Consider the following 24,114-nt stretch of genomic DNA (forward strand, 5'->3'; position numbering starts at 1 on the left):
ATAGATGTTCAGGGAAGCAAAGGTCATCTAGTTCAGTGGTTGTCCAACACTATGGACTAACTTTAGGCTAGCTGCCCAAGAATCCTTTGGAAATTGCTATTTTAGTATGGCCAGAAATTTGATTTTTGAAAAACTCAGTAATTCTCTTGAACAGCCAGGTTTGGGAACTCTTGGTGTGGTTGAGTAGTTTCCAAATTTTTCCTCAGCTGCAGAATTTCTTTCCCCACGTGAAGTCTTAATGAAATCTCAGTATTTAAAAGATGGAACAAACTGCTGTGAATGAGGCAGGCTTGTAGCTCTACCTCCCGCTCTCTTCTCTCCCTCCGCCTCTCTCGTTCTCATACTTTAGGGTCTTTAGGGCTCTTCTCATCATGAATGAAAAAATGCTGATCTCGTCCATCATAACACACCCACTAAGGCAGTGGTTCTCAACCTTCCTAATGCTGGGACCCTTTCATACGGTTCCTCATGTGGTGGTGCCCACCCACCCACCATAAAATTATTTTTGTTGCTACTTTATCACTGTAATTTTGCCACTGTTTCGAATCAGGCGACCCCTGTGAAAGGGTCGTTCGACCCCCAAAGGGGTCGCAACCCACAGGTTGAGAATTGCTGCCCTAAGGGATACATCCAGCCTATTCCAGAATGCCCCTAATAAACCCTCTCTCCAGGTACATACGGACTATACAAGCAAGAGTGAAAATAATCTCTGCCCAGGAAAGAGGACGGTAGTTGCTTCACACTCTTTCCTCATTCACCCCCTCGCCCCTCATTTTTGCTTAAAGAGAAGATTTTGAAAAGAGGTTTGCGCTGCCCTTTAAGTCTAAGTTCTGTCCAAAATATTTTACTTCATTATTTTCTCTTTCATATGTATATTCTTTATTTAATTTAGTTTTTATTTGTTTATTTTTAAATCATTTTATTGGTGGCTCTTACAACTCTTGTTACAGTCCATACATCACTTGTATCTGACATATTTGTACATATAGTCCATTTTTCTTTTCCATTTACTTTCCATTGAGCCCTTGGGATCAGCTCCTATTTTTTTCCCACCCCACCCTCACCCTCGTGGCCCCTTGATAGATTGTAGTTTGATAATTATTTTCTCTTTCATGTTTAAGAGTGATGTTTTCTTTCTCTTGACACATCTGATTTAAGATGTTTCTAGAAATGTACATCACTTTTCTGTCAAAGGTTTTCTTCAGAAATGTCCACAGATCAGTTTGTCCTTTAGCCTGTAGATCCTAAGAGCTATTTATGTCTCGAGACTCTTACATCTCGAGAGAAAAGAGAGCGATCCCTTTTATCCTGTGAAAGATTTCCTTCCAGAGTCCAGGTATTTGTATTCCTATTATTCATATCTGCCTATAGTTGATGAATTATACTTAGTATATTTGTAAATTTCTTGGGCTCTGACAGGAAACTGTATTCAAAATGCTTTTCAGACTGTGCCCACAGATCAGATTTGTCTCCATTAAGCAACTTGTGGAATTACTTGAGAAAACCACTCATTTCATAGCTGTTCACAATTTAATTATGTAGGAGCTTTAGAGAAGCCCTGAAATATTTTTAAAAAGCAGTATGTACTTGTGTCATCATGGCTAAATCAGTAAGGCAGGTGGCTTATAAGCTTTTTGGCATGACCCACAACTAGTAGTTTAGTTTACATCGTGGACCAGTATGAAACAGGAACAAAGGCTGCTTTAAAAAAAAAAGGAACCCCATGTGATATGTGCACCAATATTTTGTATTTATTCTGTTCTTTTTCTTTCTCTTTTTTAAGTGTTGGCTGGACTAGCTAAATTAATTTAATAATTCACTAAAGGGTTGTGACCATTGGTTTGAAAAACACTACACTAAGCCCTTGATAAATCCAAGCTGATGCCTATATGTTACAATATGACTTTTTATGACTTGGTTCATTTAAATAATAAATGATATTTTGAGAATCTCATCAGGATTCAGATTTCAAGAATTCATTTTTACTATATAATACAGAATTTTACTATATAATACAGAATTTCCTTGTACAATAATTTATTCATAATTTGGTTTTTCTTCCCCTTTCATACCTAGTTTTTAAAAATATGGTTAATAAGTATTTTCTTAGTTTATCTCCATCATGACAGTTGATAGGAGAGGCAATACTCATATAAAAAATATTCTGGAAGCTAGACTTGCTAGTTGTCTAATTTCAGGTGAGGCACAGAGAGACGAAACAGCTAATAAGACAGCAGTTCAAAACCACCAACCTCTCCGTAGGAGAAGGACGAACCTTTTCACTTGTAAAGTTACAGTCTCAGAAACCCACGGGCAGGTCTATCTTACAGGGTTGCTGAGTCAGCATCGACTGGATGGCAATGAGTGAAAGGGTTACTGTGCAGAGTAAATGAGTATATAATGTAACGTGTTTATGCATAAAAAAGCATCACACAAGATATTATTATTATCACCATTTTCTAACGTGTATCTCAGTTACTTAATGTCTGTCTTCATTCTTCGACTATATTGTTCTTCAGAGAGGAAATTGGTGTGTCTCTCTTTCATAACTATATTCCCTATATTTTAGACTCTGGCAAGGACTGGAAACAGCCATTGAAAATAAAGGATCTTACTTCAACAGGATTTCAAAGCAAACCAGAGTGGTCACCATTTTCTAGGGTTCCATGATGACTTATGAAGCCCCGGGGAAATCACTTTAAGAATAGGGTACATCCTAAATAAGCAAGTGAAACCTGGCACATGATGACTCTCCTCGGTCAAACCTGTACCCCTTTGCCGTTTTCTACCCTTCTCATACAGTTCACTTGGAATCGATGCAATTTACTGTATGGCAGTTATACCTCAGTAAAGCTATTAAAATACAAATAAACCTATATATATGTTAAAAAACAATGTAACAACAGGAATGAGAGAAGGCTGTATATCCGTTCATAGCAAGAGGTGGTTCGGTCATTTAGTGAAAAGTGAATATTAAGGAAAAGTATAATTTTGGCTTCACTTTTGTTAAGAAATTCTTGTACATGAACGATGTACATACATGACAAATCTTTGTGTATACACAGACAAAAAGTGGAAAGTTCACGCCACACTGATGAACATTGGCGTTGCTTGAATTGTAATGTTAGAAACAAAGAGTGCTTCCATTTACACACCTACTCCCACCTTGCAGTCTTCCTGATAAATTCTGTGTTCGTGAACACTGATTACAACTCAGCAGAGCGGTGAGTTCTAGAAAATCCTCTGCATCTTGGGTCCCCAGTCCACAGCCCAGTGTCTGATACCTGCAGGCTCTCAATAAACGTTTCATTAGAGATGTGGGTGTTGTTTTCTTGCAGCAGCTGTGACCTCCAGTCCAGTGTGGACATAAGCGGGAAACCACAGGTTTTCTCTGTGTCTGTCTTTTTAAGTTACTTTCTCCTAGGTAAGAAACTGATTTACTGAAAAAACCCATCAGCTCAAGTGTTCATTACAACCGAAAAGGAGAAGTAGGAAGCCAGGAGTTAGAAACACAAATTAGCGTCAATGAAAGAAAAGAAGATATACTTGAAGTTGCTTCAATTATTAGCTGATATGTCTATAACAACCAAGTGCATCCATTTGGGGACTCGCACTTTTCACTGATTAACATCTCTGAAATCATGACACTTCTTGCAATCGATGGCATCTAACAATTGTAATTGGAAGTGTTTTTTTCTCTCTTGCTGGTTCAGAAAATAATGGCGTCTTAGATTTGATGGAGTAGGGTAATTATAATTTGAGTACTTAATTGTACACTGGCTTGAGAACAACCACTCTTATTTTTACTAAGGCAACACTGAGACACACAAAACTTAAGTGATTTCCCAGGACTATATATCCAGGCTCAGCAGCCCTGGTGGTGTAGTGGGTTAATTATGATTGGAATGCTAAAGGAAAGGTGCACAGTGCAAACCCACCAGCAGCTGAATGGGAGAAAAGATGAGGCTGTATGTTCCAGGAAAGATTTCCGGTCTCAGAAACTCTATAAAGCAATGGTACTTTATTCTACATAGTTGCTATGAGCAGGAATAGCGGCGAGTCTGTTCATCAAAGTTAACATAGTAAAACCTTTTGCTATACAGATTTAGCAGGCAATGGGTATATATAGAAAATCCGTTTAAGAACGTGTGCGTGCATGCGTGTGGGAAAATGTTCAACCTGCACTGCCATAAAAGGAAGGCAAATTAAGGTAGTAAAGTAGCTTTTTAGATCTATTATTAAAAAACATTTTAAAGAAATTTTAATACAAACTGTTTTGTTTGCAACTTGGCAAAACAATAAAATAGCCATAGTCTTCAACCCAAAATTCAACTTCTTAGAGTTTGCTTATAAAATGTTCATTTAAAAGAAGGAGATACTTATTTTAGGATCACTAATAATAATGTAGGGTCCTGGTGGTATAGTGACTGGGTTGGGCTACCAACTGCAAAGTGAGCAGTTCTAAACTACGAGCTGCTCTGTAAGAGCAAGATGGAGCTTTCTATTCCCATAAAAAGTTAGTTTCTGAAAGCTACAGGGCGGATCCAGCCTGTCCTGCAGGGTCACTATGAGTCAGAGCTGACTCAACAGCAGTGAGTTAGAATAGTAGTGTAAAGAACACTTTGCCTGCCCGACAATAAAAGAATATGATAATGCCTACTATATAGTAGTTTTATGGGCATGAAGTTATTTATAGTACTTCTTTTTAATGTCTGTAAGATTTATTAATCTCTTTCATGCCAGGTATTGGTATTGGCCATTTGTGTTTTCTTCTTTTTGGTCTCTATCACTCCTATTAGAAGACTATCAATTTTACTAATCTTTTAATAAATCCATCTCTATTATTTATCAGTGGTCTGTTTCTAGTTTACTCATTTCTTCACTAATTCTTAAACTCTCTTTTTTCTCCTTTGAGTTTAATTTGCTTTTATTTCTTTCTTATGGCTCCTTGAGGAAGAAGCTTATATCATGGATGTTGAGCTTTTCATTTTTTCTAATAAAAGAATTTAAGACGATAAATTTCTTCTGAGTGTTTTTAAAAATTTCACCCCACTAATTTTACTGTGCTTTATCCTCATTATCATTCAGTTTGACATATGCGTGGGTTTCCAAAAGTTTATGGAAAAATTACAATATCTTTTCATTTTATTTTTTCCCAGACTTTTTGAAACCAGCTCATGTTTCAAAATTTTACCCTTGAATTTGTTCTTTGATGGTTTAGAATTGTATTACTTGGAGCTTTAAATACATTAGAATTTCCTTAAAATTTTATTAAGTTCCAATTCAATTACAATGTAATATGAGAAACTAATCTGTAATTTCAGTCTTTTAACATATTGAGATATATTCTGTGGCCTGGCATGTGGCCTATTATAGTGAACATTCCATAAAACCTAACACCAAACTCGTTGCCATTGAGACAATGCCGAATCATAGTGACCCTGTAGAACAGGGTAGAACGGCCTCAGGAGTTTCTGAGACTGGAACTGATTATAGGAGTGGAAAGCCCTCTTTCTCCCAAGGAACTGCTGGTGGTTTCAATCACAGGCCAACCACTATGCCACCAGGAAACATTGTACGTACCCTTAAATATCTATATTCTGCAGTTAAGGTGATTTTGTCCTTTTTTGTTTCTTCAGTTTTTGCTTCATGGATTTTAAACCTGTTAGCTGCATACACACTTAGAATTGTGATAGTGTTCTAATGAATTGACTCATTTATCATTGTGTAATATTCTTCTAATTTAGTGATATCCCTTGCCTTGAAACCTACTTGATGTTATAGAGGCACATCAGCTTTTTTAGATTTGGAATTGCATGCTGTATCATTCTTCCTCTCTCTTATTTGTACATAAAATAAATACATATACATCCTTATGTATACCTAAGAATCACTGAAATTCTTTAAGAATCATCTGTGATCGTGTTAGAATATAGGACCCCTATTAGTCAGAACCAACTCAACACTATTTAGTAAGGTCAATAGTGGTATTGTTGGTATTAGATGCCATCGAGGTGACTCTGACTCTAGTGACCCTATCTATGTGCAACAGAATGGAACACTGCATGGTCTTGCTCCATCTTCATAATTGTTACCTTGAAGCCCATCATTGCTGCCACTGTTTGAATCATTGAGGATCTTCCTCTCTTCTGCTTATACTCTGCTGGACCAAGCATGATGTCCTTTTCCAGAGACTGGCATTTCCTGATAACAAGTCCAAAGTATGTGAGACAAAGTCCTATCACCTTCACTTTTAAGAGTATTTTGCTCTATTTCTAAGACTGAATGGTTTGATTTTCTGACATTTTATAGTACTTTGAATACTCTTTGCCAATATCGTATTCAAATGCATCAATTCTTCTGTGGCCTTCCTTATTCATTATCCAGCGTTAACATGTATATAAGGATATTGAAAATACTATTGGTTGGGTCAAGCACATATTAGTGTGTAGCCACCATTTATGTTGGTGCAAAAAGGTATTTTCACTAATCATTGCTCTTGCAAAAGTCTGTCATGTGATCACCAGCTTTGTTTCTATCCCTAAGACTATATTTATAGCTACTGATCCTTCTCTTTTCTCCAACTTCCACATTCAACCACCAATAATAATCAGTGCAACTTCACTACATGTTTGATCAATTTCAGACTGAAGTAGTTGGTAAAATTTTTCAATTCCTTCATTACTAGCTTAGTGATTGATGCTTAAATTTGAATAGTTGTAACACATTCTTTTCGGGGAAGGGCAGGAATCCACTTAATTTATGGTGCTGGGGCCAGCCTCCCAGACCTCTCCACTGGTTCCCTCCTCCACGCCGGGATATTGCATTCACACCTTGCGACACTGGGTTGAAGTCTGCAGCTCCAGGAGATGGACATATCTGATCAGAGCACACGGGAGCAGATGAAGGGGCAGGAGGAGAGAGTGGAGCACAGCCTGGCCCACCAGGCCGTGATGATGATGTTCCTGAGTAGAGCAGCCAGTCCACAGAGAGAACAACATGGCTGGCCCTACTATGAGACATGATGCCCCTCAGTGACTAAGGGCGATACAGGAGACAGCACCGGAGACACAGTGTAGGAATTGCACCTGACCTGATCCCACCACACCGAGGCAAATCACTGGGGGAGTGCAGCGGAACAGCAAGGGAATGGAGTGGCAAGGTCCCCAGGGAATGCTGAAAGTGGACTTTGGGGCCAGGGCGTAGTGTCCCAACAGACTGGACTGGAAAACGCTCCTAAGGGCCAGCAAACGATCCCTGAACTAACTACAAGCTTTTCTCTTGTGAACTGTTTTGTTCTGTTCTTTGTCAGTGGTTTGTTTTTGTTATTTTGTTGTCTGGTTGTATACTGTTGCTTTGTTTTCCTCTGTCTTGTTTTCGTGCATGTTAGTGACTCCACAGGTCTGTCTGAATAGGACAGGCTGGATGAACTATCTGGAGGAAAAACAACGGGATCGACAGTTCCGAGGGGACTTGGGGTGGGGGTACGGGGGGTAAGGAAGTGGTGTTAACAAACCCAGGGACAAGGGAAAAACATGGGACCCCAAATGGTAGAGAAGGGGGAGTGGCAGGCATGGTGGGAAATGATCAAGGGTAAGGTTGCTTAGAGAAGAGGTATACTCTAGCCCAGGTGGCAATGGAGCATGGTAGTAGGGCAGGAGGAAAGTCAAGGGAGATGGAGGAAAGAGCTAGGAGTCAAAGGGCATTCATGGAGGTCTAGACAAAGACATGTACATGCAAATATATATAGGAGGATGGGGAAATAGATCTATGTGTCTATATTTATAGGTCAAGTATTAAGGTGGCAGAAGGACCTTGGGCCTCTACTCAAACACTCCCTCAATGCATGAATACCTTCTTTTATTAAATTGGAACTCTATAATGCTCACTCTCCCGACACAACGGCTGGAGCCAAAGTGGGTGAACAAGTAAATGTGGTGAAGAAAGCTGATGGTGCCCGGCTATCAAAAGAGATAGTGACTGGGGTCTTAAAGGCTTGAAGATAAACAAGCGGCCATCTAGCTCAGAAGCAACAAAGTCCACATGGAAGAACACACCAGCCTGCGTGATCGAGTGGTCCCAAAGGGATCAGTTACCAGGCATCAAAGAACAAAAAAATCATATCATTAACTGCACACCACCATGATAGGATCGCTGAAGACAAATGGGTGCATAAGCAAATGTGGTGAAGAAAGCTGATGGTGCCCGGCTATCAAAAGAGATAGTGTCTGGGGTCTTAAAGGCTTGAAGGTGAACAAGCGGCCATCTAGCTCAGAAGCAAAAAAGCCCACATGGAAGAAGCACACCAGCCAGTGCGATCACGAGGTGCCAAGGGACCAGGTATAAGGCATCATGAAAAAAAAAACAACGATATAAGTGTGTGTATATATGTGTATATGTATGTATATACCATATTAAATGAAGGGGGAAGTGCAGAGTGGAGACCCAAGGCCCAAGTGTCGGCCAATGGAGATCCCCTCATAGAGGGGTTTAGGAGAGGAGATGGGTTAATTAGGGTGCGAGGTAGTACCGATGGAGAACACAGCTTTCCCCCAGATCCTGGATGCTTCCTCCCCCCAGCTACCATGATCCGAATTCTACCTTGCAGGACTGGATAGGGCAGAGGCTGTACACTGGTACATATGAGGGCTGGAGGTACAGGGAATCCAGGGTGGATGATACCTTCAGGACCAAGGGTGTGAGGGGCGATGCTGGGAGAGTGGAGGGTGAGTGGGTTGGAAGGGGGAAACTGATTACAAGGATCCACATGTGACCTCTTCCCTGGGAGAGGGACAGCAGAGAAGGGGGGAAGGGAGACTCCGGATAGGGCAAGATATGACAAAATAACGAGGTATAAATTACCAAGGGCACATGAGGGAGGGGGGAAAGGGGAGGGAGGGGGGGAAAAAAAAGAAGGACCTGATGCAAGGGGCTTAAGTGGAGAGCAAATGCTTTGAGAATGATTGGGGCAGGGAATGTATGGATGTTCTTTATACAATTGATGTATGTATATGTATGGATGGTGATAAGAGTTTTATGGGTCCCTAATAAAATGTAAAAAAAGAAAAGAGGAGAAAAAAATGATTAGGGCAGGGACTGTACCGATGTGCTTTATACAATTGATGTATGTATATGTATGAACTGTGATAAGAATTGTATGAGCCCCTAATAAATTGTTAAAATTAAAAACAAAAAACAAAAAAAAATTTGAATAGTTGTATTAACTGGTGTGATAGTTATATAATCTGTTGTCACTTTGAGAGGATTACGAGTAAAGGGGTGGAGTCTAGCATGTCAGTCATTGTATAGCCAATGAGGCCTCTGTGGGGGCATGGCCGTCCCCTGAGGATTCTGGGAATTCCTGTATTTCCTCCTGGGAGACTGGAGACACCTTCTTCTCTCAGCTTACTCCGTGAGAGACGCTTTACTGATAAGACACATGACACTACACTCAGACCCTGTGCCTTGGGAACTGGAGGAGCCACGTGGAGACCCCTGCCAGTGTTGAGGTACTTCTATTACCACTGGATCCACAAGACTTTGCATCCACTGGCCTGTGGTTTTCCTGCATGCTGCGTCATTGCACGTGTTTCATGATTCTGAAGAGGACTTTATAGATTGGTATAGAACATATGGCTAATATCAGACTTATGGACTTGATCTGGACTGGGTTGGGATGTTTTCTCAATATTCAACTGCTCTTGTATATAAAGCTCTTTATAATATACATATGAGTGTTTATGAATTTGTTTCCCTAGTCTACCCAGACTAATACAACTAGACTTTATAGGCGTGTATATATATTAATTATCCTATCACAGACAGCGTTATACTTCAGTATAGATCTTAAAATGTTCTTTTTGACAAGGAATGTGATGCCATTCCTTTTTCTTTCTTTTTTTTTTATCCCAGCATAGTAAACCATGATTATCTGATTCCGAATGACCTATGCCAATCCATTTCAGCTCACTATTGCCCAGGATATCAACCTTTTTACTTTATATTTCATTTTTAATGACTTTTCATTGTCTTTGATTCTTTCATACATTCCACATTCAGATAATTAATGGATGTTTGTAACTGTTTCTCCTTTTGAGACATCTCTGTCAACAAATGAAGGTCTCAAAAGCATGACTCCATGTCCGTCATTAAGGCCCATTCTACTGGGAGGATGCACCTTTCCCCAGTCAGGTTTTGAGTGCCTTCAAACCTGCAGTCTTCATCTTCTGGCGCTGTACCAGACACTGCTAGTCTTAAGGTTTTCAGTGCCTAATGCCTCAAGAGTACACCGGCTCTTCCTTCCTTGTTTATTCTTATTCTGTAAGAGTCATCATTGTGACACTGCTAATATTTTAAATACTGGTGGCAAAGCTTCCCAGCATCACGCAACACCCGCACCGTCACAGTAGGACAGAGGGACACACAGTGAATTCATAAAGTTTAAATATACCCTCTTGCTGTTTTTAAATTTTTAATCATTTTATTGGGAGCTCTTAGAGATATCATAACATTCTATAGTTCAATCACATCAAGCAGAATTGTACAATTGCTAACCACAGTCAGTTTCAAACATTTTCTTTCTTCTTGAACTCCTTGGTATTGCCTGCCTTTTATCCCCCTCCCCCACCATAACCCCCTCGGAACTCTTATTACTATGATTATTTTTTCCATCTCTTTCTCATCCAATATATGCCTTACCTGTACCTTTTCTTTTTGCTCTCCTTTTCCTGCCTCTTTTGTGATAAATTAGTACCTTTTTTGCATCTTCTTTTCTGTACTAAGTTTTTAGTGACACGTTTGCATCGTTGTCTGGAGGTTATGCTAAGGCTGCACTTTTGAATATTTTTGCTCAGGACCTCTTGACACTTAAAAATTTTGAGGAGCCCGAATACTTTTCATGTATGTAGATTGAATCTTGATGTTTTTATTTTAGATATTAAAACTAAGATCTTAAAATACTTATTAATTCACTTTAAAACAATAAATCCATTGCATGTTAACATAAATTACATATTATAATAAAATACCTATATATTCTCCCAAAATTTAATACACAGGATTGTGTTGTTTTAAATGTTTGAAAATCTCTGTAATGGATGGCTTCATGGAATAACATAGATTCTCATACCTGCTTCTACACTCAGTCTGTTCTGATAGATTGTTTAGGTTTAATTATATTAACAAAAAATGCCCACAAATTATGTAATTGTAAGGGGAGAGTTTTTAACCGTCTTTTCAGATAATTGTGGCAATTTTTCATGCTACTACATTAGCTTTGGCAGGAATAGTTCTTTAAGTGTAGTAGCAGTATGGAATATGAAGCAATATCAATGAACTTTTGTATTCTGCTGGATTAAAATTTGCTAGTCTGTCTTGTACTTGGGATGGATCTATTACCGATGCATCATTTTGTAACATCATGCATGAGTAATTTGCAAAAGATTGGTTTTCTGATTTATGTAGCTCTTCCAAATGTTGACACATTCCGTTTAAAAATCACATTCATTAATATCATTAGTATTAACAGAAAAATCTTTTAAATATCAGGAAACTGTCAGATTCATGGCTTAGGAAACAAAAATTTTATAAAATTCTAATATTTGCTTGAAAGCATAAAATTTATCTCTGGCAACAAATGCTGTCATTTGTTTTTATCTTGAAGTAATAGGCTCATTTCATTTACTTCCAAGAAAGTATCTACCAAATACATAAATCTGAATATAATTTCTCTATGATAATTCTTTTGGCCAAAAATAGCATTCCATGAAAAAATTAGCCAGTTCAATTCACAATTCAAACATTGCACAGTGCTTTTCCATGAGTCGTGCTTAAGTATGCAGCAAAAGCATTTTATGTATGATTCCCATTCTGCCACACAGAATATTAAAAAGATATACGTACACTCAAAGGTCAAGATTTGATAAAATCTATAACTTTCATTGTTTTATCAATAAAAATGAAATTTTACTTTTATTAAAAATGGTACATGATTTACCATCATATATATGTATAGTAGTAGAGAATACAGTAGCTACTAGTCCTGTCTTGGGGCCACTGCCTTGTCTTATACTTAGACAATAAGAATTTTACCCACTGGGTTTTTTTTTGTAACATCGGTGCACATAATTTATTGAAAATCCCGGTTAAAAGCTTAGTGGTAGTATGAAAATTTCTTGGAATCAGTGGGCCACCTGGAAGGGCAGACCCCACTTTGAGAACCACTGCTCTAGAAATTGTAATATGTTTCCTCATTTAGTAAGTCAACTTTGAATAGATTGACACACAACACTAATTACAGAAAACCTAATGAACTGTAGGATGACATCAAGAACATCATGCATGAAGAAAGCAAAAAAGCAAAAAGAATTAAAAAGACAAGAAAGAAAGATCAAAGAGAATGTCTAAAGAGACTCTGAAACTTGCTTTTGAATGTAGAGTAGCTGTGGCAGTTACATCATCTCCTGTCAACTTGAGCAAAGGGGTGGAGTCTAGCCTGTCAATCAGGTCACAGCTTGACAACCTCATTGGAAGGTACAACAGAGATAAACAGTTTATTGGAGGCCAGAACCATTCTTTCTGCCTTCCCTTTCTTGCTGTTGAGATACTTGGAGAGCTGGAGACTTGTGGAGACCTGCACCAGCAGTAAGATGCTTCCACTGCCATTGGATCCACAATACTTTCTACCCACTGGCCTGTGATCTTCCTGCATTTGGCATTATTGGATGTGGTGCTTGATTTTAAAGAGGAATTTATGGACTAGTATTGGACATATGGGCTAATATCAGACTTATGAACTTGATCTGGACTGGGATGGGTTATATAATTTTGCATAAAATATTATACTCGTACAACTAATTTCATTTATCGACCCTCTAATCTTTGTAATACTATTGAAATTTAGTTTCTCCATGTGTTATAAGTGCTGTATTTCAAGGTTATCAATTTTACTATTTATAATGAATCATTTGTTTCTAGAAAAATTGAAAAAGAATTTTTAAAATTTTGTGTTAAATTTATCCACATATTTACCTTTTCTGTTCTCTTTATTTCACCCTATAGATCTGAGATGGCACCCTGGTTGCCAAGTGGTGCCAAGATTGCTAGCCAAATGGCCAGTGGGTTGAGTCCACCAGTGCTCTGTGGGTGAAAGATGCGATGGTCTGCTTCTGTAAATAAGTGTAGCCTTGGAAACTCCTTAGGGGAGTTCTCCTCTGGCTAGTTAGAATTCACTGTGAGTTAGAATTCACATGCTAATGGATGTAGATCCTAGTCTCTAACTGGTACCATTTTCCTCCAGCCTGAAGGACATTCTTTAATATTTCTTGTAGTGGAGATTCTGTCATTTAAAAATTCTTTCCATTTAGTTTTACTATATATAGAATTCTGGGTTGACCTTCTTTCAGTGCTTCAAAGATATCCTTCCTTTGTCTTATGGCATCCATTGTTTCTGATGCAAAGTCAGCTATCATTAAGCTGACTTTGTTTTCCCCTGTGTATAATAGCTACTTTTTAAGGTTTATTTTTATCTTTGGTTTATATAAGCTTCTTTATATTTATTTTGCCTGGTATTTGCCCTTTGTTTGTTAATCAGATTACTTGAAAACAAAAATTCAGCTAGTATTTCTTTAGTTGTTTTTTCTTACTTGTTCTCCGCTTCTTCAGTATTTGGTACTTGTGTGCATTACACAATTGGTATGATCGAAGGTGTGGATAAGCTGACCCTCAAGCAGAGTGCATGGAAGGTGAATTATCTCCATCCCTTTCCAGTCATCCCAGGAAGAGGCAGTCTCTCTTAGGAGCTTGCGTGAGTGTGTTCTTGATGGAGATCCCCGTACTGAGTACAGTACTCAAAAACCAAACTCATTGCCTTCAAGTCAATTCTGATTCATACAGGGGGGGGGGGGGGGGCGGGGTCTCAGAGTCATGTCCTGAGTACCTTCCCATGACCAATCTAGTCAGCTCTTCTATCTAAAAATGTACGTGTTCCCATGGTGATCATGTTCTCTGCTTCTGTAGTCCCAACTGTAACCATGATGTATTGATCTGCCGCCAATCATGAATTTGTGACCGTTTCCTTTGTTCCATGCCTTATTGAACTGGCTTCCTGACTGTGAATCCTTGGATGGCATTATGGCCTCGTGCTAATGGCCTTCCTCATCCAAATGATGTGAGTCATCTTTGATCCTTTTAAAGACTTACTAAATGTGCTCATTAAATTGTATTTGAGATTGTGGTCTCTTTTGCACCTTACAATAATAGTTAGACCTAACATATAGTAAATGACAAAGATATGAAAATTTACTTAAAAAAAAAGTTTGCTCTCCACAGTTTCACTGGATGCTTTGATTTATATCTGATTATTAAAATCATAATAAACTATAACACATGCAGTAGAATTTTCTTTAGGTTAGGTTTCTGAAAACAAAACAAAAAACTTAAGTGTTCAAGGAAAATAGGTGTATATGTGTTTTAATTTTCCAAACCCAATCAACTGCACAATTAGACTGTTCATGCCATCAACTTAAAATTCAAGCAACTATATAGAACTTTGTTGAATCATTCAACTGTGTAGAAGGAAGAAGAAATGGGAGCATGTGTGTTGAATTTATATCTATCTATCTATCTATCTATCTATCTATCTATCTATCTATCTATCTATCTATCATCAATCTCCACTGCCATCAGGTTGACCTATAGAAGCCACCTTGTAGAAAAGAAGATGCCCCTTCAGGTTTCCAAGAATGTGATCTCTTTTCCTCTTAAAACTTTTGATTGTGATTTGAGTAACGTTTTTCAGAACGAATAGGTCTTCCATTCGACTGACCATACACTTTTAGTCCCCACAGTGTAGCAGCACTCTTCCTTCTTCCTTCCTTCTTTCCATCTGTTCCTGCCTTCAGAGCTCTGTCTTTGAACAAATGCTGCCCTTTTGATCTCATGGGATTGGTGGTGTTGAGGAGTGTGGACCTCACTGGTGTTACTGTTCACCTCATAGGTCTGTCTGTTATTTGGCTGAAAGGTGAGCTGTGATGGTGAGTTCACTTCCAGGCCTGAAGGTTGACAAAGGGCCATAGTTTTGGTTTCACCAAGAAAGTAATCTTAACAGAAGCACATCGCCACATCTCTCGCTCACAGAGCAGCTGGTGGGTCCTAACAGCTGCCCTTCCAGCCACTTAACCACTGTGCCAACAGGGCATACAACTGACATAAGACTCATGAATAAGAAAGACATGGAATAACAATAGTAATCTGTAATTAATCAAGGATTCATGAGGGTGGGAAGGTGGAGGAGAGAGGGGAAAAAAGAAGAGCTGATACCAAGGGCTTAGGTAGAAAGAAACTGTTTTGGAAATGTTCATGGCAACATATGTACAAGTGTGCTTAATAGTATTGAATGATGGATTGTTATAAGATTTGTAAGAGCCCCTCAATAAAATGATTAATCTAATAAAGAAAAAAGGAAAGCCATGCTCTCCAGTAAAAAAATAAATAAATAAGACTAATAAAAGCCACATTTGAAAGAAAATTCCAGCCATGTTGGGAAAATTTGCCATATTCAAAAATCTTACTTCTTAGATTTCTTTTTCAAATTTTCAGGAAAAATATTCAGTAAACATTTCTCAATTCTCTTATTTTGTTATTCTTCAGGAAATAGATCTTTCTTGTTTTTCCCCCAAGAAGAATTATATAAACTTTTGAAAATGATGAAAAGACATCATTAGAGGTCTTAACATACAATTATACAACTAACTTTTTCTGTAAATATAACTTTTAAATAAACAATTATTTCATTAAGGGCTCAAGTAAAAAGAAAATGTTTTGGAAAAGATGATGGCAGCATATGTACAAATGTGCTTGACACAATGGGTGGATGTATGGACTGTGATAAGAGCTGTAAGATCCTCCAATAAAATAATTTTTTAAAAAATCAGTTGAAACAGCTTTATAGTAGTTAAGGACATTTTAGGATAGTTCTCTTTTATTCCCACCATTGTAAGAGAATAATTTTTATTTCACTGTTTTAATCTTCAAATAATATGTATATCATTTTAGATAGTTATAATTATATATAACTCTGTTTTGCCTTTTTAAGCCTGGTGGTATTTCATAAGCACTTTTTCCATGTTGTTACATAGCCTTCATATTTATCATTTTGAATATCTACTGAGGTACCATAATTTTCCACTGTCATGACACTGAAATTTGTTTCCAGTTATTTGCTATTGCATTTAGTGTTCCAGTGAATATCCTTGAGCATTTAACATCTCTGTTCTTTTGAGTTACCTTGTTACAATAAATTCAGAGCAGTACAATTCATAGGTCAAATAATAAGAACCATTTTTTCCCTTTTGCTCTTCTTGGTGGTGGTGGTTAAGTACCTAATTATTTTCAGCTTATTTATTACTTATCTCTGTGCTTAAATTCTGTGGTAGTTGTATTTATTACTTATGCAAACATGAATGATTCTTATTACTGTTGGTTGAATTTTGTACACGTGAATTAGACTCATCTAATATAAAGAATTTCCATAAAGCAGCAGGTCTGGAGGACATCCTCATAAATACAGTAGGCGCATTCTATGGATTTCTGTGGGGATTCTGTAACTGCACAGAGGAAAAATCTGTTCCGCAGGAGCTTAGGGTATAATATTCCCCTCTCTTAGCAGTTAAGAAAATGAAGCAACATAGAACAGAGTAAGGAAGTTAGAGCAATTTAAGCAATAACTAAATCTATTAAATGCTCAGGAAGAAGCAAGTTAAACTAACAGTTTTAAAACAAATTCTTAGAGCTGAAGGCCACGGACACGCTCATTGCCTCACAGTTTGATTCTTCAAAGGGAAATGGATTGCTCAATTTTCTTTTCTGAATGCTGGAGAAATTTGTAAACGAGAAATTTGTTTCCAGCCTTAGCAATACTCTTTTTTTTAAGTTAATGACTTATTGCCTTTAATGTCATAACTACCAGGTAGTAATATTCGCTATATATTTACACATACCACATATAAAATACAGTTGCCAGCCACCAGTTGTACACAATTACACACATATGTTAAAGTAAGTCAAAACAAAGCTCTATTCTTTCCTCATTCATTTAAAGCAAGTGACAAAACTGCTTTGTGATTATTTGCCTTGCAGAAGGTTGGATCTTCTTTGAAATACTGGTGAATAAATTTTGATGAGATTTTTATTTTTGAATCATGATGTATTTTCCCCAGGGACTTCAGTGTACCAGTCTTGATCTTCCTCAAAAGAAAGCCCTTTCTCACCTTTCAGTGATGTCTTTCCAGCCGGGTCACTGGAATATGCCTTCTGACATCTGATTCCATAAACATGACTAAAAATAGGCCCAAGCTTATCATCATGCCCCCCAAGCTAGTTCCTTAGTTTGTCATTGTTAGCCTTGCTTTCCCAGACATTCCATGTTAAAACGTCACAATCATTTCTGACTCTTTCTTTTCCTCTCTCCCAATATCTCATTCATCTCCAGCTCATAATGAAAATGTTTTTCAGTGACTCTTTCCCCACCCCCACCCTCACTTCCTCTTTTCCACGGCTGTGAGCACCTTCGTCCTGGAAGCCATTATTTCTCCTCCATTACAGCAGTCTTCTAATTGGTCAGCGTTCCTCCTGTTCCTCCACCTCCACCACTTATGCACGCACCTCAACTGTTCTACCCACATTGAAGATCCTGACGTGTGATCAGTACTCAGCTCCAATTCCTTGGTGGCTACCCAAAAGAATCAATCAAAATAGATTGTTTTCCATGGTCAATTTGAACTCACAGTGACCCAACAAAACAGGGTAGAATTGTCCCTGTGGGTTTCCAAGGCTGTAACTCTTGATAGGAGTAGAAAGCTTCGCCTTCCTCTGTAACAGGGGCTGGTGGTTTCAAACTCATGGCCTTACATACCGTAGCAGCCTAGTGGGTAACCATGGTACTACAAGAGATCCTCCTGTTTGGCTATCTATATTCTCAGCTTTGTAATGATTACATGTGATTGTCCCACCTCGTTCCTCCTAACCTGAACCCAAACCTTCTCTATAAAGCCTTTCTGTTTGTCCCAGCTAGCATTTGTTGGCTACATTCCCAGATATCAGTTACTAACCATGTATGCGGCATTGTGTTATCATTTGCTTCTTGTTTGTCTGCCTGCACCGGTAGAATGTAAATCATGCAGGGTAAGGATTGTGTCTTAAATCTCTTAGTATCTCTCGTTGCTTTTGTCTATAATCAGGGGTCCTCAAATTGCAGCAGTGGGCCACATGCGGCCCGCCGAGGACATTGATCCGGCCCGCCTGGTATTTTTGCCCCATTTTGTTTTTTACTTCAAAATAAGGTATGTGCAGTGTGCGTAGGAATTTGTTCATTTTTTTAAAACTATAATCCGGCCCTCCAGAAGGTCTGAGGGACAGTGACCTGGCCCTGTTTAAAGAGTGTGAGGAGCCTGCTCTACATGAACAGAGGACTGGTTGTGGGGATGGACCTGGGAGTGAGAACAGCCTGGGGTGAATTCAGTTTCTGCCACTGACCAGCTCTGTAACTTTGAGCAAGTTAGGACATTTCTGTTTCCTCATATGGATTAAATAAGAAATATATATGTATGTAATATTCTTAGCACAGAACCTGACAGAATAACTAATGACAGGTAGTGCTTATTATTGTAGTAATTACGATCACACTAAGTGCTCTGTTAATTCTTATTGACTTGTCTTCAAGGATTTTATAGTTTATCTTTTTTTCATCAGTTAGGTGACTACAATATAAACTTTAACATAAGTTTTTTTAAAATCGTTTTATTGGGGGCTCATACAACTCTTATCACAATCCATACATCAATTGTATAAAGCACATTTGTACATTTGTTACCCTCGTCATTCCCAAAACATTTGCTCTCCATGTAAGCCCCTGGCATCATTACCTCATTTTCCCCCCTCCCTCCCTGTTCCCTCCTCCCTCATGAACCCTTGATAATTTATAAATTATTATTTTGTCATATCTTACACTGTCTGACATCTCCCTTCACCCACTTTTCTGTTATCAATCTCCCAGGGAGGAGGTTATATGTAGATCCCTGTAATCAGTTTCCCCTTTCCAAGCCCACCCTCCTCGTATCACCACTCCCACTACTGGTCCTGAAGGGATCATCTGTCCTGGATTCGCTGTGTTTCCAGTTTCTATCTGTACTAGTGTACATCCTCTGCTCTAGCCAGGTTTGTAAGGTAGAATTGGGATTATGATAGTGGGGCGGGCGGATGTGGAGGAAGCATTTAGGAACTAGAGGAAAGTTGTATGTTTTATCATGGCTACACTGCACCTTCACTGGCCCATCTCCTCCCTGCGACCCTTCAGTAAGGAGATGTCCAGTTACCTACAGATGGACTTTGGGTCCCCACTAACATAGGTTTTTTCCCTTATATTTGTCTAATAGATTGTATGGAAATTGAATCTTATGACTTAAAAATTACTTTTTACAAAATAATTTATAAATTATCAAGGGTTTGTGAGGGGAGGGGGGTGGGAATGAGGAGCTGATACCAAGGGCTCAAGTAGAAAGCAAATGTTTTGAGAATGATGATGGCAACAAATGTACAAATGTGCTTTACAGAATGTATGGATGTATGGATTGTGATAAGAGTTGTATGAGCCACCAATAAAATGATTTTAAAAAGGAAAAAATAATTTTTAAAGTTGATTTATTCTGAGGAATTGCTTGACTCATGTATTCTTGTCTGTTGCAACTCAGGAAGTGCATTGCAAACGTTCATTATAAAAGCAGAATCAAAAAATTACTCTACTTTTTATTGGTATGAAATATTTCATCAATGATTAACAAGGGTGGGGAGGGAGGGGAAAAGGGGGAGCTTATACCAAGGGCTCAAGTAGAAAATGTTTTGGAAATGATGATGGCAACATGTACAAATATGCTTGATTCAATTGCTGTATGGAATGTTATGAGCTGTAAGAGCCCCCAATAAAATGATTTCAAAAACAAATAAAGTAAAATAAGGCCTACAAAAATGTTTCTATTCCAAGAAAGTCATTTTTTGCAGCAGAAATAATATTAGCATATATGAACAAAAACAACCCATTGCCATAGAGTCAATTACAACTAATAATGACTCAGTAAATCTGCCTATATGTAATTTCAGTGTAAATGAATATATTGGCAATAGTTAAGATAATTGACATGAAAAACCTATCCAATTTATATATAAATTGGATATAATTTATATATAATTGGATATAAAATTTTTTAATTGCCATTGAATCCATTCTGACTCATAGTGACTCTGTAGGGCAGAGCAGAACTGTCCCATCGGGTTTCTAAGGCTGTACGTTTGTTGTTGTTTTACTCAATAGTAACTTTATTGTTTGGGGGTATTTTTATTGTTGGGCTCTAAGTTTGTACAGGAACAAAAGCCTCACCTTTCTCCTGAAGAGTGGCTGGTGGGTTCAAACTGCTGACTTTGAGATGATAAGCAGCCCAACTTGTAACCTACTATGCTACCAGGGCCCCTGTTAACAAATACAGGAAAGCACAAATTTTTTTTAAGCACAAAATATTTTAAAACTCTCCTCTCTATGACAACAGAATAAAATATACTAGTATTGTCAAAGGAGCATTAAAAGACCTATTAAAGAATGCCCTATTAATACATAAAAGGCAATTGAATTAAGTGGAAAACAGCAAACTCTACCAACAGCTAAATAATGAGGCACCAGCATGTTCTAAGGACAATACGAGGGGGTACTAAAAAAAACAAACAGAATTGCACAGGGTGGAGAGAAACTTTCATAGTCTGCATTTTTCCCAACAGGCGAGCATCAAGCAACTCCCTCAGAGTTAGTGCACCTCATGGTGTTGCCTGGGAAGTTTCTCTATGGTCACAGTGAATTTTTTTGTAAAAACAGTTTTGCTTGAACTTCATTTTTAGTGATGCCCATTTTAAGAGAACAGTGTTGGCTGTGAAATTTTGTGTCCCTGCTCAGGAAAAATGCCACAGAAACTGTTGTGATGTTGAACAGCTTACAAGAACAGCGCTGTGGGAAAAACTCAAGTGTACAAGTGGTTTTCTCATTTCAAAAACGGTGAAATGTCAATTGATGACAAACCTTGTTCTGGACAACAGTCAACTTCCTGAATGGACAAAAATGTCGACTCGTAGTGCATTTGGAGTTCATTCCATCAGGTCAGACTGTTAATCAAGCTTTCTATTTAGAGGTTCTGAAAAGGTTGCATAACAGTGTGCAACAAAACAAGCCTGATTTGTGGCAGACATGAGACTGGTTTTGCCACCACGACAATGCACCTACTTTTTTTTTCATATATTTATACTACATTTATTATACATTTATAAAATATTTTAAATAAAATATACAACATATAATATATTTTCATGTAAAAAATTAGGAAGTACAGCTAAGAACAAAGAAATACATCAACACCCACTGCATTCTTCTCTCTCCCTCTCTTTAAATCATTTTATTGGAAGCTCTTACAACATTCCATGCATCAATTGTGTCAAGCATATTTGTACATATTCGTTCTTCTCTCTTAAGCATTATTTTTTTAAATGTTTTATTAGGGGCTCATACAACTCTTATCACAGTCCATATATCCATCAAGTGTGTAAAGCACATCTGTACATTCATTGCCCTCATCATTTTCAAAGCATTTGCTCTCCACTTAAGTCTTTGGCATCAGGTCCTCTTTTGTTTTTCCCCTCCCTCCCCACTCCCCCCTCCCTCATGAGCCCTTGATAATTTATAAATTATTATTTTGGCATATCTTGCCCTGTCTGATGTCTCCCTTCACCCCCTTTTCTGTAGATACTTGTAATCGGTTCCCTCTTTCCAACCCACTCTCCCTCTACCCTCCCAGTATCGCCACTCACACTCCTGGTCCTGAAGGTATCATCCTCCCTGCATCCCTGTGCATCCAGCTCCTATCTACACCAGTGTACATCCTCTGGTCTAGCCAGACTTGCAAGGTAGAATTCGGATCATGATTGGTGGGGAGGGGTAGGAAACATTTAGGAACTAGAGGAAAGCTGTATTCTTCATCGGTGCTACATCACACCCTGACTGACTCATCTCCTCCCCTAGATCCCTCTGTGAGGGGGTCTCCAGTGGCCAACAAATGGTCTTTTGGTCTCCACTCTGCACTTCCCCCTTCATTCACTATGGTAAGATTTTTTTGCTCTGATGATGCCTTATACCTGATCCCTTCCACACCTTGTGATCGCACAGGGTGGTATGCTTCTTCCATGTGTGCTTTGTTGCTTCTGAGCTAGATGGCCGCTTGTTTACCTTCAAGCCTTTAAGACCCCAAACGCTACACCTTTTGATAGCCAGGCACCATCAACTTCCTTTGCCACATGTGCTTATGCACCCATTTGTCCTCAGCGATTGTAACGTGGAGGTGTGCCCCCAATGATATGATGTTTTGTTCTTTGATGCCTGATAACTGATCCCTTTGGAACCTCGTGTTCACACAGGCTGGTGTGTTCTTCCATGTGGGCTTTGTTGCTTCTGAGCTAGATGGCCGCTTGTTTATCTTCAAGAGTGCACCTACTTATGCAGTCATCTCAGTGCACCACTTTTTGGCAAAAAAATAGAATGCCTCTCTTGCCCCATGCACCTTACTTACCTGACCTCATTCTGTGCGACATCTTTTGTTTGTTTGCCACTTCTTTTTGGTTCCAAGAATGCAGAGGGACATGAGAGTACAGCGATTTGATAACTTGGAAGGGGTGAAGAAAAAAAGGAGGGAGATGCTGTCAGCCATTCAAACAGATGATTATGGAGTTTGAAAAATGTTTCCAAGAATGGAATCGCAGATTTGATCAATGTATTAAGGGTAATGGAGAGTACTTTGAAGGTGATAAGGTTGTTTTGTAAAAAATTTTAAATACATAGCTTTGGAATAAAAATTTCGTGTGTGTGTGTGTTTGTGTGTAAGTACCCCCTCATATGTCAGCAGTCATTTCCAAGCGGTGGCTGGGGCTTACAGCACAGCCAGATTCAAACCAAGGCACCGCAGGAGTTTCAGAGTTGTACACGCACGTTTAGAGGAACATCGGACATGAAATAGATTCATTGAACGTGGCATGAGTTCATGTTATTTGTCTTGGCTTAATCCAGAATGAAGGATGTGCTCCATTTTCTTCCTGAAGCATAATTTAACATTTTTATTTTTCTGTTAGGGATCATATTCAATGGTCAGAAGAAGAAGAAGCGGCAGCCAGGAAAAAAGTAGAAGAAAACTCAGCTGTGCAAATCCTCCTGGAAGAGCAAGGTAACTGACTGCATGTGGTGACTCCTAGGGTCAAACTTTTCAATTTGACCTCCAAGGGACTCAGTTCCCACCTTAGTGTCTATTCATTCCTAATTGTGCCATTACTTTGAGACTTTCTACCTATGCCAGTGTGCTTGTTCCACTTGGGAGAGGTCTTGGTTCTTCCTTTGTACTGGGACTAAAGTTAATGAAATCAGTGGTAGTTTCACCTTCTAATTGGTCTTTTGGACGCTATGATATTGCTTTTTTCCCCCTGTTAAACACACACAGTAGTATTTCAAACAAGAAATGTAAATAGAACTTTAAAAATTTCCTCTTGCTACATTTCCTTTAGCATGCTTTTATCCATTTCACTTTCTTGGATCTTTCCACAAATTTAAAATGTTGGACTTTTAGGAAACTTAAAGTTTCAACAAGGATTGAAGGTACTTTTCTTACAGGACTTTCGAGTTTAAGTAAATCAGCCCTGCCAATCTTCAAAACCAGTGGTGGTTTGAAAATTTTGATTTATGCCCTTTTAATCACATAGCCAGGAATACAGACTTTCCTCAATTTCTGTACCATCTAGATAGGATTTTTATTAACCTTGTGTTTCTTAAAAGGATTTCTCCTTTAGTACAGTTTGGCTATTTTCTTTCTTCTTTCAAAAAAAAAAGTCTATTGAAGTGCTACACACAAAGAAATGAACACAAATCTTAAATGGATTTTCACAAAGTGGACACACTGACGTTACCAGCATATATCTCAGAAAACAGAAAGTACCAGTAACCCAGAATCTCCTCTATTCTTCTTTCCTATTATAATAACCCATTTC

The 24,114-nt window shown here is 38.4% G+C and overlaps 1 protein-coding gene across 7 annotated transcripts in view; it reads left to right on the forward strand.

Annotated features, from left to right (window-relative positions):
• METTL8 (methyltransferase 8, tRNA N3-cytidine) overlaps positions 1 to 24,114 on the forward strand; it is a 137,967-nt gene that overhangs the window by 70,561 nt on the left and 43,292 nt on the right. For all 7 annotated transcript variants that reach the window (XR_012779357.1, XM_075529332.1, XM_075529327.1 and 4 more), the window contains one exon: positions 23,209 to 23,300. Coding sequence is in view for 6 of the 7 variants with exons in the window: in XM_075529332.1 (XP_075385447.1) it covers positions 23,209 to 23,300 (92 nt within the window). In the remaining variant the exon portion in view is untranslated. The remainder of the gene's footprint in view (positions 1 to 23,208; positions 23,301 to 24,114) is intronic.

The sequence above is a fragment of the Tenrec ecaudatus genome, chromosome 13, assembly GCF_050624435.1.
Source record: "Tenrec ecaudatus isolate mTenEca1 chromosome 13, mTenEca1.hap1, whole genome shotgun sequence".
Classification (NCBI taxonomy): Eukaryota; Metazoa; Chordata; class Mammalia; order Afrosoricida; family Tenrecidae; genus Tenrec; species Tenrec ecaudatus.